This window comes from Acomys minous, assembly GCF_964271855.1.
Source record: "Acomys minous genome assembly, chromosome: 14".
NCBI classification, from domain to species: domain Eukaryota; kingdom Metazoa; phylum Chordata; class Mammalia; order Rodentia; family Muridae; genus Acomys; species Acomys minous.
In genome coordinates, this window is record NC_140496.1 from 44,030,768 (window position 1) to 44,045,893 (window position 15,126).

The following is a 15,126-nucleotide window of genomic DNA, read 5'->3' on the forward strand; positions in this document are numbered from 1 at the left end:
CAGAAGCCAGTGTGTCCATCAGAAGCCACAGAACTATGCACTGCTATGAGTTTAGCAGCACAGAATTTATAATTAAATAAATCTGAAGAAATTATATATAAGAAAAGATAATAGCGCTGAATAAACAGGGCGTGGTGGCACAGACCTTTAATCCCAGCACTCAGGAGCCAGCAACAGGTGGATTGATGTGAGTTCGAGGCCAGCCTGGTCTACAGAGTGAGTCCAGGATAGCAAGGACTACACAGAGAAACCCTGTCTTGAAAAAAAAAATTAGTGCTGAACAGGTGGCTGTTAGTCAGCACTGGACAGACAGTCACTGTAATTCACTGTACTAAGAAAATATAGAGAAAACAGCATTTCAACAAGCATGTAAGAATCATTTTATAGTCTCACAGGAAGTGAAAAACTTAAAAAAAAAATCTTAGGATTTGTATTCACACCTTTGTGAAGTCTCCTTCCAGCTGGGAGACCAACGGGTGCATAGACCCAGTTGTAAAATATGGCAGCAATTTCAAGGTGCTGTCTCTCTCTTCTGATGTGATCTAAGATGCCACGAACATAGCTACAGGGAAGGCCATGTGGGAAAGGACAGGGATTCGCCACTTGAGCCGGTGATGCAGCCTGTCAACAAACTAGAGTCAGAGCCCCCAGCCAGACCACCTCGACACCCTGCCCCAACCCACTGAGGTAAGAGCCAACATGGCTTGTTCTCTTTGCCTGGTCACTTTGGGGCTATTTGTCATGCAGCACAACCTTAACATGGTGGTTCCATTAAAAAAAAAAAATATATATATATATATATATATAATCTATTAAGGGTTATGAAACCAACAGGAAAAAACCTGGTTCTTAGGAATGAAAGTATGTGGTTTGTATGCAGAAATCATAAAACATATGTGACAGACAAAGACTAGTTCAGAAGAGTGACACACAGGCATCCCTGACCACCTAACCTCAAGCTGGGAGCACTTGTCAAACCAGCAGATGTCAGTTAAGGAATGGAAACTACACAAACAGCCAGTAAAGATAAGCAGTGCTTCTTTCAGTGTGCTGGCGTGAGTGAGTCCCGTGGCAGTTTTATAAGATGATGATAATGCGGCAACCTAAAACCAGGTCATTATTAAACAAAAGGCTAAACAATACAAACAAACAAACAATTAGCCAACTAAAACAACATAAAACAAAACAAAAACCAACCAGCCAACCAAACCAAACTGAACCAAATCAAACCAAAAACCAATCTACACCTCTAGAGAACACCGCACACATATGAAGAATATCGCACACATATGAAAAACACCACACACATATGAAGAACACACACATGAAGAACATCACACGCATATAAAGAACACCGCACACACATGAAGAACACCACACGCATATGAAGAACACCGCACACATATGAATAGCACCAAGCCAGGAATCAGGAATTAAAATGAAAGGCTTCCTATTTCAAACTCATCGATCTTTCCACAGAACTGATATCATAAAAAAAAAAAAATAAGCACATGATGAGAAAAAGACATCAAAATAAAAATATTACAGAAACTTTAAAATAAAAGATAGGAATGCACAACATCAACTTATTTTATACAAAGTCACTAACGCAAACAGTCTTAACAGCTCGGCTGTTCAGAGTTTCACGGCTGTAACTGTCACTAACCATCCCTGGGTCAGCTCAAGGCGTCACCGCCGAGCTTGCTTACCAGTCCTCCGGCTTGACTGCCGTGGGGTCAGGGATTTTGGCTCTGTCGTCCCACTCATCGGGCTTTTGATCATTGGGATCATCAATTTCTCTGGGTGGATTGATAGGCGGGACCACATCCTCTAGCAAGCTCCCTTGGTTCACGACTTTCTGATCGATTAAGATTTCAAACGTATCATCTGGATTCATCACTGAAGAACAACGTCAACACTTCATAGTTAATATCCAGACAGACATTGGAAAGGTAATCTTCTAAGTAATAAAATGACCTGAAGTTTATGGATACAATCTTTTCTTAACTAGAAAAAGCCAATGTATTGAATCAAAACTTGCTGAAATCACGAGCTCAGTAGTTTCTAAAATAAACATAAATTTGTCTTAAACTCATTTTTTCAACATTAAAAAAGTCCATTGTTTCCATAGGTAAAATTACCGAACAGCTAGCTAACTCTGGTGGGGACTCATGGCCTCAAAGTTTCGCTGTTTTACAGTCACAGAACGTAGCCCAGTCTTCCTCATATTAAAACAAAGCCCGCAAACTTAACAGGTTGCAAATTTATTGCAAAGAATTCAAACTGTTTCAGAACTACTTGAGAGTTTATGACCCAGTCAGTATACATCACCCTTAAAAGTGGATTTCCCTACAATCGTACATTTTCCTACATAAACCCCTCTCCCTGGGCACACTACCAGAAACATTGCACCATTAATGACTTCCATCCAGAAATTTCCTCTTCTGACCTCCCTCCCACCCCTGCCACCATTAGACACAACTTATCTTCCCCCAAAGAGAAACTTCTTTTTTTTTTTTTTTTTTTTTGAGACGGGCTTTCTCTGTGCAGCCCTAGCTGTCCCGGAGACCAGGCTGGCCTCGAACTCACAGCAATCCGCCTGCCTCTGCCTCCTGAGTGCTGGGATTAAAGGTGTGTACCACCATGCCCAGCTAAGAAACTTCTTAAAGGTAGATACATTTCTTTTCTCCTGATAGCACAAGGCGTCAGCATCCCCGTGGGGACTTTTGAATGAATAAATTAAAGGCTTACCAAGGGTGTAGAGGTGCGTCTTCCTGTCTGTGAAGAACTCCTTCAGATCCACGTCTGGAGGTTTGGCATGCTTTTCTTCAAAAACTCCAGTTTTGGGATGTTTGTGTCTGAAGATAAAATGAAGTTTATAATCTTCTCCACATTTATCTGGTCCAAACATGATGGTATAGGATGTTTTATCATAAAAGTTTTCCTTCAAAGAGAGATGATGGTCCAGGTCAGAGCAGGGTCACAGCGCAGCCTCTGACTTTCTCTGTTCTGTCCACTGCGTGGAGTTCACAGACTATATTAAATGTCAACTTATCAAATAATACAAATGATAATAAAGAATATGGCAAAGTGAAAACTTTTGCTTCGAAGTTATGTGTTACTTTAGAAAAATGCAAGCTGCCTCCTTCCTCAAGCTGCAAGGACGAGCTCAGAAAAAAAGCTTCAATTGAGGTATGCAAATAGGCTGGCAGCTCATGGGAGACTAAGCATCCATAACTTTAGATTAAGATGATTATTGATTACCATTACTCAGGAAGATACCAGGAAATGACCCGACTTAGTAAAAAAAAAGTGCTCAGACAGAGAGGCACCCCAGATTTCATTCCTTGTGGGGTCTGTTCCCCTGGCACAGTATCCTGCTCCAGAGTACAGGGTCTGCATGCAAATACTGCAGCTCCAATGCTGCCATGGCCACGTGACCAAGAGCATGTGGTTGAGCAAGCTTCGGAGCCCTCTGAATGCCCACGAGGTCACATCTCAGATGTGGAGGTGACAGTTCTTACCTTAACAGGGCTCTGGATTCAGTGGGTCCCCTAAGTACTTAAAGAAATTCAATTACGTTTTTTGCCACTTTGCCACTGAGACCTTCAAGACCTTAAACAATAGCCTCACTGCATCCTACAAATGGCCTCTCTGTTGCCTGATCTGAAAGCCAGCAGTGCAGAAAGCGGTTTCTGTTGCACAGCCCACAGCTGGCCAGCAGGCAGCAAAGCCATCTCAACAACACCACGCCTCCTTACTTCCGCTATTGCCAGACCCTGACAAAGCTGGCACTGTGACCTTCTCTTTTGCAGATGCTGTAAGAAATGGCCCCAAACCCTCAGAACTACAAAGCTGCTTTATAGTCTTTCCTGTGTGTTGGCGACTGAAACAGCCCAGCTTTTAAAGTGGACTTTGTGCCACCCTCTGACTTCTCAGAGGCACTTTGAGACATCAGGAGCATCTCTGAGCACCCATTACTTCTACTGCAGACAAGGAGCAGAGCTGAGGTCTTCTCCACGCAATGCAGCTGTCTGGGAGTCTTGACAGCAAACTGTAAAGGCCACGTAAACTCATGTTGGAACAAGACACACAGTTACCTTTTTCAATTGTAAATAAGAATTTCAGTTGTTGTCCACCACTCCTTAAAATACTTACTGACTTTAATAAGGTGCTCTTAGATATTAAAATGGCATACCAGAATCAAATCTTCAGTGTCTGCAAGTAGTTTAATGTATGCACCTCCACAATCAATGCCATCTTGAAAATTTACTTCATATCTAAACGGAGAGAAAAAGAAACATACTGCTGATAAGTAAATGTTACTCACTGCTCGTTGAAGTAAAACGACTTACTCTCAACCCCCTCATGCACAACTGTCTGACGTCACCACCAAGCCCGTTCACATAAAGAATATCCACACCTTACAGGAAGTGAGCAGAAATGCTCCTCAAATGCTCTAAGTGAAGTCATGATGATAAAATATTAAAAAAAAATAAGTACAACCAACTACAGATAAACCAACTATCTCATTTACATAATTTTTTCCAGCAAAAGTATTAATGTGAGATAAAGAGATTTTTTTAATTAAAGCTGCAACAGGAAACTTCAAATTCTGATGCAGTAAAGTTCTCCCTACATTTTCCTGTTTGAGGGAGCTGGGCATCAAATCCAGGGTCTCAAGCAAGCTGGATAAACCCTCCCACTGAGCCAATCCCCAGCCTCCACGCTCTGTACAAGCCCAGCCTGGCTCCATCAGCTTTCTCAGAAACGGATGATAACTTCCAAGATGCAGAATCCAGCACCAACTTTTATTTTAATTCAACAACACTGAAACCACGCGCAATGGCTTCAGTTTGTTGAATTTCTCTAGTGAAGAGGGTTCAGAGTCTCACTCAGTAACCTGGAGTTTACCTCAAATTAGCCACGAGAAGAAGGAAACTTCCACTGTTAGTGTGATGGCTAAAAACCCGAGTTTCTCATAGATTTACAATTTACTAGAAGTCTCAGGCATTTTTTCCTTTTTAAGGCTTTTTTTTTAAAAAAAGGAAATAGTATTGCTAAGATGATAAAGCAAAAGCTTGGGCGTTTGATGAATTAATGAATCACATGGGAAAAAACCCATAAAATAGCTACTAAAGTGAGAAAAATAAAAAAAAAAAAAGAAAAGAAAAATGGTTTTGTTAAGTGAAGTGAAACAAAAAGATAAAAACTAAAGAAACCATGTACAATAGTGATCATTTAATGAACGACATGGTTCTAAATGTTTCCCAAGTAACTTCAGAGGGTGAGACGAAAAATAAAACCAAAATAATAACTTGTCAGTTTGAACCCAACTGGTATATACACTTGTATCACAGGGGGTGGGGTGGGTGGAGAGAGGGGGGGAGGGAGACAGACAGACAGACAGACAGACAGACAGACAGACAGACAGAGACAGAGAGAGGAGTGTATATACATATATACATACATATATATATATATACATATATACATACATATGTATATAAGGTGCACGCCTGCGGGAGATGCTGCTCGGCTGTGATGCAGTTCCCTAGCTGTCCATAAGAGGGGGCTCTAAGCAAATACTCCCAACCGGGAAAGAGCTAAACTACTTGAGTCTTGCACCAGCCCCACTGACATGCTGAGGGAGCGTAGTCATTTAACAGGCTTTAAATTCAGTTTGCTCACTTATGGTGGCTTGGCTCTCACCCACTGAAAGAATTTAAGGTGATTGTGATGATATGGAGATAAAGGCTCAAAAATGTCACGTTCTATTATGGAACTTCGCAAAAATACTTTTTAAAAGTTTAAAAATAAAAGAAACCTTGGTCCCCCTAAAGTGTAAGTTTTACTTAAAACACAATTTGACAGTTTCTTTATGGGGCTCAAATCTTTGACGAACAAAACAGAAGAAATGATGCCTGCTGTGGCCTAAAGGTTGTCATTTTCAGGAAAATTAAATAAAAACGACATTGTTGTATTCCAGGTGACTTAGGGACGAAGGATCCTCCAGGAAGTGATCCCAGGAAAGGCTACTGTCCACTGTACAGGCAGAGAACAGGAGAAGCCGGGGGCTTCCAGTACTACTGCTATTTCCATAGGACATATCAACTTGGGACAGTCTCAGACCCAGTGTAGCCTGCAACAGCGACTCCCTTCCTTCTGTGATCTGAACAGGGAGGGGGGTTGGGGCTTTGCTTTGTCTTCCCAGCCCTTACAGAGAGGGTTGGGAGTTTATACCTGACATTGGGGGCAGTGCACATACAGACCATGTGGTTGATGTCAGACAGCACGGGGCTTTCAAAAGAGCTCCATGCTTGAAAGACACCGATCTGCACACACAGTCTCCCACTGAAAGCGATCTGCTGCCTTTCACTGGCATCACTGGTCACGTTCAAGGCTCTGTCCTGAGTACCCTGAGGTCGCTATCGTAAGAGCACAGAACTAAAAAGCTAAGGAAAACTACAGGCGAGTCTGGGCCCTGGGGTCCTCCGCAAACTGTGGCAACAGCCAAGGAAAAAATAGGCAGTAAAAACCTTGAACCCCTACCCGGACTAGCCGATGGACATTCTCCACTGTTGAGTGGAGAAGAAGATCTAACTCTCACACAAACTCTGGTGCCCCATATTTGATCATATCCCTTGGATGGAGATGCCTGGTGGCACTCAGAGGAAAGATAATAGGTCACCAAGGAGAGACTTGATACCGTATGAGCATATTCAGGGGGAGGAGATCCCCCTCAGACACAGACATAGGGGAGGGGAGTAGGGGGGGGAAGTGGGAGGAAGGGAGGGATGGGAGGATACATGGGATGGGCTAACAACTGAGATGTAATATGTATAAATTAATAAAAATGTATTAAAAAAAAAAAAAAAAAAAAAAGTGGTGTCTTAGGTGCTATCCTTTACTGTGACAGAATTGTGAGCACGAGATATGCAGTGTGCGAGTTTACCGCTAACCTGTTTGTCCCCACAGCCCTGGCATGGTTATGTAGATATGCATTTGTACATGAACCCGGCCAGGAAGGGAACTGTGCAAACTTTTTTTGTGTGCACAGCACCAAAACCTAACCCGCATTCAGATGCCAAGTTGTACTAGACTAACACAAATGAAAGAGTCTTGAAACTTACTGAACTATCAGAGGTTTATCGGCGAAAATAAAAGGCTTTGCGAGGACAGCGGATATTGCGTGGTGCTTGGCTTTGGACTTTAAAACCAGCCCTCTGTCACCAGGTACCTGGTTTTCCTTCAGCTCCTCTAATTCCCATCTTCCTAAAAGAGAGAGAAAAGGAAATGAGCCAAAACAGAAGACGCGCAAAGCCTCACACCTCAGCAGCTGCCAGTAGTGATCTTTCCCTATGAAAACCAATTATGGGGGAAAAAATAAAACCATATCACACAGCAGAAAATAATATCTGAAGTTTGTGTTTCCTGTCCTTTCCCCTCTCTGTTCTCATCCCCTTCTCCTCTTTCCCTAATTTTCTCCTCATCCGTTCTCTTCCTTTCTTTCCTTTCCTCTCTTCCTGTTTCCTTCGCCCTTTTTTTCTTATTGTCAGAAACTGGGTTCATTTCCTTAGCAAAAACTCAGGAGACTAATAAATAACACGGCAGGTACACTTCTCAAATGGTTGCAGTTAAGTTTTCTTGACAGACTTTCAATAAACAAGTGATAACCTATGGTTTGCCTCATAAGGCCCGTGAATACTGACTTGTGCACTTCCTGGGTGTTCACGTCTCTGAGTGCACCCTCCTGATTAAGAGCAAAGCTTGCCTTGTCCAGAGACTTAAAATAAAATGCATAAAATAAAAAAATGAAAACAACTGAGGTATTTAAAAGTGCAAACGAGACAGAGTACATCCTACACAGAATAAGCTGTCGGCCCTGGGGGTGACAGCTCACTAGGACACGCGCAGCACTCTTAAGCACTCACATAGCGGTTCCTGCAGGTACTTGAGTTGCATTTGAAAACTCTCTCCTCACACAAACCCTTCCCTTCTTAAGTCAGGAGGCTGGGCGAGCTCCAGGCCAGAAAGTAGCAATGCCCCAGAGAAGCCCTAAGCCAGCAAGCCCTAAAGCTGAGCAGGGGCTCAGGGCTGGGATTTGAGCCTTCAAGTTTGAATGTTCTGCAGTCAGACCATGGGGCCTACACAGGCTGTGAGCCAGGTGGGCTGACTAGCCCCCAAGTTCTATGTTGGAACTCTTTTCAGAATAGAACAAAAAAAGTATGTTAATTTGCATAAAATGTAATCAGCAAAAGATGGTTACTTTGCTACAGTGTTTCAACTTGTAATTACATTTATGGACACATTTAAATCACTGGGCATGGTGGCTCATGCCTGTAGTCCCAGCACTCAGGAGGCAGAGGCAGCCGGATTTCTGTTGAGTTCAAGGCCAGCCTGGTCTACAAAGCGAGTCCAGGACAGCCAAGGCTACACAAAGAAACCCTGTTTCAAAAAACCAAACCAAAACCAAAACCAAAACAACAACAACAACAAAACCAAACAAACAAAACCAAACAATAAACAAATGCAACTACCTCAAGTCTTATTATCAAAGCAGCTTGAGTTTTAGTCTGTTGTTTTATATATACTATTGAATTTAAAAACTAAAGGAAGATTTTCAGGGGCTGGAGAGATGGCTCAGAGGTTAAAAGCACCACCTACTTTTTGCAGAAGTACTGAGTTTGATTCCCAGCAACCACATGGTGGTTCATAACATCTATAATGACATCTGGTGCCTTCTTCTGGCTTGCAAGCACACATGCAGACATAACACTGTATACATAATAAATAAATCTTTAAAAAAAGAAAGAGTTTTAGGAGCAACACATTGTTGTACATGCCTGTAAACACACCATCACTCCAATGGCTGAGGCAGGAGAATTGCATGCTTGAAGGCAGCTAAGGCTACATAGAAGACCCATCTTAAAAATAAAATAAGTGAGGTGGGTGTGGTGGCACACGCCTTTGATCCCAGCACTGAGGAGGCAGAGGCAGGTGGATCTCTGTGAGTTTGAGGCCAGCCTGGTCTACAAAGTGAGTCTCAGAAAGCCAGGGCTACACAGAGAAACCCTGTCTCCAAAAACCAAAACCATAAAAATAAATAAACAAAATAAGTATTTGCAGGTTTCCTGAAAGCACCCTCCACATCATGTAAGATATTTTTCTAGAACATTTGACTTGGCTCTTCTTAAAGGCTGTTAAGTTCTTAAACACAATGCTTACGGTCAAAGCTTCTGCTTGATAGTAAGTAATACGGGGCTTATCTGGATATATTTCAGGCAGCGTATCCCTTGGACTCATTGTCACTTTGAGGGGACGAATTCTCTAAATGGCTTTAGATTGGTCTGTGCATGTGGGTGCACACACATGTGGAGGCAACTGGGATTTGCTGGGGTGGAGACCGTTTTGTGCAGAGGGAGGCAAGCAGGCATGGACTTTATCTTAATTGACCATGGAAGCCGTGAGCGGGAGACTGACAACTGAAGCCCAGCACATGCTCTGATGTAACTGTTTGCAGAGCCTGATGTCTAGACAGTGTGCTTCAGGGTGTGAGGACCTTCTAGACAGTGGAATTTCCCTCCTGGTCGATCAGAGCAGAGGGCGACCTGCCTTTTGGATACATGATGGTTGAGGAGGTTGCTTTTAGACCAGAAGGGGGACATTCTTTTGTCATTCTCTACGGTGGCCCTTCCAGGGAAGAAATGATGACCCTGAAAGACTTCCACAGGCAAGTCGGGGGACAGCAGCATCAGGGATCCCGTGGACATCAGGCGAGGCCTGGAGCTGTGGGCCACAGTGCTGACCACAATCTTACAGTGCTCATTAATGCTCCTCTACTCTTGAGCTGGGAGCGCCCAGGCTTGAGGTGAAAGGTCCAGAACAGCACAGTCAGTGCAAGCGAGTTCAGTGGATCCAAAGGCCAACCATGATCTAAGAGTCAGACAGCCTGCTCAAGTGGGGAATCCCTCAGACACCGAAGAGGAAGAGGATGAAAACTGGACATTGCATTGTGAGGCAGAGTGGTATATCTGGCCAACATAATTTAACAAACATATAATCCATATAATCTCAAAGGCTAGTGAACATGGCGTGTGGTTATCTAATATTTAAATAAGTATTTTACCATCATATATAGAAATTTCTGAATCCATATCATCCTTCTTTGCTCTTGATAAGACCCACCTGTAAATAAAGGTGAAGACGGATATTTGCCATTAAAATAGGATTTGCAAGTTATAGATAAAAATGCGTGTAAAGATACAAGTGGTTGTTACCTAACGCAGTCTGTTTTTATTCAAAATGAGTTAGTACTAAGAAGTGAATCTGTTAATCTAGCCTTTGCGTAACCACAGGAAGCTGGAGCTCAATCAGCTTGAATTTACTGACATTTGTGCGGGGTAAGCATGCACGCCAGACCTAGGATGCTCACTGGGAAATGAGGACGGATCTAGAGACGAGGCAGAGGCTCTGGAGTACAGTAATCAGTGTGAATTGACCGTCACGGATACGCAGACCATCACCGTGGCTGCAACAGCAGCTCAAAGCTGCCTCGTGACTCTCCACTGTTAATATATACCCGAGAATACAAGGAAATTCTGTGTGTGTCTTTGCATTCTGAACTTGTATCTTTGTATAAATACGTAGCTTTAAATTACCCCATGAAGTCACAGGAGGGCTAATTTTCATAGACCAGTAGCTGCAGAAAACCCATCAAATTGAAGAAAATGCAGGGATACTCACCCGGCCAGATTTCCACTGTCAAATGTTTCTGTAAAATAGACTTCTCCTTTAGGTTGAGGTGTCTTATATTTAATAGTCTAAAAAAGAGATTAAAAAAAAAAAAAGCTAAAGGTATTTATTTTTGCAAATATCTTAAGTCATTCTGCTAGTTCTGAACCCAGCACACAGTGCATGTGGGCAAGAGAGGTCCAGGGAGGCATGGGGTCTGGTTGCAAATGTCATGTCTTAGGAATGTCATCACAAAACCTATTGTTTTGTTCAGCTGATGTCCAGTAATACATGTTTAATGATTGTCCCAGTTCCTGTCGCCTCACCAAATAAGGTCACGTGTGGTGAGCAGCTGTGTTGATTTCTTAAGTTATGCACTTCCAAGGACCCCTGGAGTAGGGAGGGCGTCTGCTTCAACTCTTGGAACTTTAAGCATTGCTTTGTAACATCACAGAACTGGTTTCAGAATAAACTCCTTCTCAGGGATTGAAATTTAATGGGACAAGCACAGTAGTCATTGCAGACAGATAATAACATTTATATTTGCATATTTAAAACCCAGTAAAGATAAGAGGAAGCAAAGGAGTCTGGGAAAACTTCCTATTACTTCTCTGGGCCCTTTAAAGGGAGGCTGGCGTAAGAGGATGGATGCTTTCTAGTCAACACAATATTAGATGTGAAGGCATCAGTGTGCAGACTCCAGAGCAGTGGTTCTCAACCTGTACATCACAAGTCCTTTGTGGGGATGGGGTTGGGGGTGGGGTCGAGCGGCCTCTTCACAGGGGTCAGCTAAGACCATCAGAAAACACAGATCTTTACATTATGATGCATACCAACAAAAAGACTACAGCTATGAAGTAGTAACAAAACAATTTTGTGTTTGGGGGTCACCACAACATGAGGAGCTGCATTAAAGGACTTCAGCCTTAGGAAGGTCGTGAACCACTGCTCTAGGGGATGGCCAGGGCAGATACACCAAAATCTCTGTAAAGCTCTGCAGGCTCCTGTTAGCCACCTTCTCAGAGCATACACCTTAGCAGCGCAGATGCAGAGTCCTGGCTCAGCCCAACTAAAGCCTACTTTGTCACCCTCTTTCCTTTTCAAATCCATCCTTCTTGCATGCATTTTCTTTCTTTCTTTCTCTGTTTTCTTTTCTTTTTGGTTTTTCAAGACAGGGTTTCCCTGTGTAGCCCTTGCTGTCCTGGACTCACTCTGTAGACCAAGCTGGCCTCAAACTCAGAGATCCGCCTGCCTTTGCCTCCCAAGTGCTAGGACTAAAGGCGTGCGCCATCATGCCCTGTGTGTGCATTTTCTACCCATAGAGAAATAAAAAGTGGTGGCGCACACCTTTAATCCTAGCACTCAGGAGGCAGAGGCAGGAGGATTTCTGAGTTCGAGGCCAGCCTGGTCTACAGAGTGAGTCCAGGTCAGCCAGGACTACACAAAGAAACCTTGTCTTGAAAAAGCAAAAAACCAATACCAAACAAACAGAAACAAGAGAGAAAGAGAGGGAGGGAGGGAGGGAGGGAGAGAATCATGGTACTTTGCATTTTGTCTGGAAAAGACTAGTATTATCAGAGCCAAAACTAAAGGCCTTTGTCTTTGCTAAAGAACTTGGTCCTCTTTAACCAGTGAACTCCTGTTTTGATAGCCAAAACTTCCTGTGTTATTGAGCACAAGTAGATTAAGTGGCAAACACCCATTTTGGCTGTGTGCAGGCACTCTTTGGAACACAGCTGGGGGAAAATGTTTTCCTGTCCACTGAGAAGACGAAGGCTGTGAGAAGGGAAGGAGATGCATCTTGAGGGACCTGTCACTCCCATGACTGTGGAAAGAATAGCTTGTCACTCACTTCTCAACCATCTTACCCCTGAGGAAGGCTCGTCTTCTTTAATATCACTCTCTTCTGAGCTTTCGCTGACGTCTTCCACCTCAACACCATCATCCATAAAGTCTGCACTGACCGTGATGAACAGAAGACCCAAGCACAGCCCAACACCTTGGAAATGCATATTGATTCTCTGTGAAATTAAAAACAGTCACTGGAAACTGAGGCAAGGATGCCCTGGGGCAGGAACCATAAGAAGAAATAATTTCTCCTTCATTCTAGGATGCTCTAATTGCTAACAACATTATTTAAAGTCAGCCTGGAACAAGGAAAACACCAACTTCTAACTTTCGTCTCTAAGTTTTCTTCCAAAGTCAAAGAGCTAATGCATAAAAATACAAAGATGTCAGCACCAGTGTCTATGAGATGCAAATAATACGTTGATTCCTTGACAAGAAAGAAAATGCTATCATGATCTCTAAACGCTCACTTATATTATCTCACATAACGTAGCTTTGAGTACATACAAAATTGGACATTTTATAATTATGAAGCTAGACTTGACTTATATCTAAACAGCCAAACTAAGGGATTTTTAAATCATACATTTACAAAATAGTGCTTTGCCAAAATAAAGTCTCATGCTGTAGCAAGCTGTCTGCTGAGGACCACGACCTTTTGAACTCACCGTCTCCGTAATGCCACCATCGTCACCTCGTAATGCCACCATCGTCACCTCGTAATGCCACCATCGTCACCTCGTTATCTGACCTTAAGTCTCTTCAAACAGCCGTAAAGTGTTTGGCTTATCTACCAGCCGACCTCCAAATGAGTACTGTTGGGGCTAAGGCAGTTCTGCGCCATGGATTCAAAAGCAGTCACACACTAGCACGCCCTCCTGCTCCTCCTCATGCGTCTATGCCACTCTTTCCCCAGCTAACAACAACACGGGGAAAGGTTTAAAGTTGATTCTTAGAACTCTAAGACTTTCCAGAAAATAGGCAGCGAAAGACTAATATGGTCTATATAAGAGACGGCACGGCAGTCACTAGAATTGTTATTACCAAAAAATGACAAACGAAAGCCACAGAGACTGGAGGCCCTCACATATTGCTGAGGGGTGGCAATGAACCATACCCACAGCAGTGGGAAATAACGTGGTAGGTTTCAACACCGCCCAGTGATTCCACTCAGGAACAGCCACAGTAACCCAAAACCTGTGTCCCAACAGTTACTTAGATACAAGGCATGAGAAACATTGCTTGTATCAACCCAAATGTGGATCAGCTCCAATGGCCACTGACTCATGCCCACACAGACGTAGGCTGACGCCGTCAGCATGGAAGAACACCCAGGAACAGCAGAGGACAGAGAACTCACACAGGAATGCACGCACACCAAACCATTATGCCTAGGGAAGAGCAGTTGTGAACAGTCACAAGTGCCGAACCATTGCACTTTATTATTATTATTATTATTTTTAATTATTATTATTATTTGGTTTTTCAAGACAGAGTTCCTTTATGATAGCCTTGGCTGTCCTATACTCACTTTGTAGATCAGGCTGGCCTTGAACTCACAGAAATCCACCTGCCTCTGCCTCCCGAGGGCCAGGATTAAAGTTGTGCGCCACCACCGCCTGGCACCATTGCACTTTAAATAAACAAGAAAATGTATAGACCTGGAGAACAGATGAGAGACCAGCTAGGCCAGGGCTGGGGAGGTGGGGGAGGGCTAGTGAGCTTATGGTTTTGGGGTGATGAAATGTCCAGTATTGAAACTTGATAGTGGTTACCCAGGTCAAAAAATATAACCATACATATTAGGTACTTGAACTTGACAGTGCACAAATTATCTGTCACTGGAGCAGTTTATAAAGCAGACCACAAGATGCATTATTCTACGTCACTACTTCAACAGACACAGAGCTCTTTCTCAGGAGATAAGAGCTCTAGATGAATGTTGGGCCAGATGACCTTAATTTCTCATAAACGTTCTGGCTACCACTCTAGTGTTTACTTTGAAAATGCACATTTTCAAAACCACTAAACAGAAATCTACCTTCATAGGAACTTTCTATACTCAGGTACTGCCATCTTTATGGACAGACAGACAGACAGACACACACACACACACATACACACACACACACACACACACACACACACACACACACACACACACACACGAGAGCTTGGTTTCTGGGAGAGGAAGCGACTGGAAGGTGATCACTTGGACTTGGTAACAAGAAAGGCAGCCTGAGTTCTCCTTCATCCACTTTTGGGTGCAGAAACTAACATTTGCGAATGACAAAGCTAAGCCCTAAAAGCTTCATTATCCTAAACGTCTAAGAGCCTTTCATAATTTATACAAACACACTTCATAGTATTTTACTTGATGGGCTGGTACTGGGCCCTTGAGTGAGTGAGGGGCTCACTGCAGGGCACTTGTCTGCATGAGGGCGCTAAGTTTCATCTTCAGTACCAAAAAAGTAAAAATATCTTTAAAAAGCCAGGCACACACACATACCTGTAATTCCACCATCCAGGAACCTGAGGCAGGAT

At 43.1% G+C, this 15,126-nt stretch overlaps 1 protein-coding gene across 2 annotated transcripts in view; it reads right to left on the bottom strand.

Annotated features, from left to right (window-relative positions):
* Positions 1 to 15,126, bottom strand: part of CLGN (calmegin) — a 30,315-nt gene that overhangs the window by 10,482 nt on the left and 4,707 nt on the right. For both annotated transcript variants that reach the window (XM_084756555.1, XM_084756556.1), the window contains exons 2-8: positions 12,603 to 12,755; positions 10,747 to 10,823; positions 10,130 to 10,188; positions 7,134 to 7,275; positions 4,199 to 4,280; positions 2,752 to 2,944; positions 1,710 to 1,899 (exon numbers count right to left, since the gene is read on the bottom strand). In XM_084756555.1, the coding sequence (XP_084612681.1) occupies positions 1,710 to 1,899; positions 2,752 to 2,944; positions 4,199 to 4,280; positions 7,134 to 7,275; positions 10,130 to 10,188; positions 10,747 to 10,823; positions 12,603 to 12,746 (887 nt within the window). In that variant the 5' untranslated portion in view covers positions 12,747 to 12,755. The remainder of the gene's footprint in view (positions 1 to 1,709; positions 1,900 to 2,751; positions 2,945 to 4,198; positions 4,281 to 7,133; positions 7,276 to 10,129; positions 10,189 to 10,746; positions 10,824 to 12,602; positions 12,756 to 15,126) is intronic.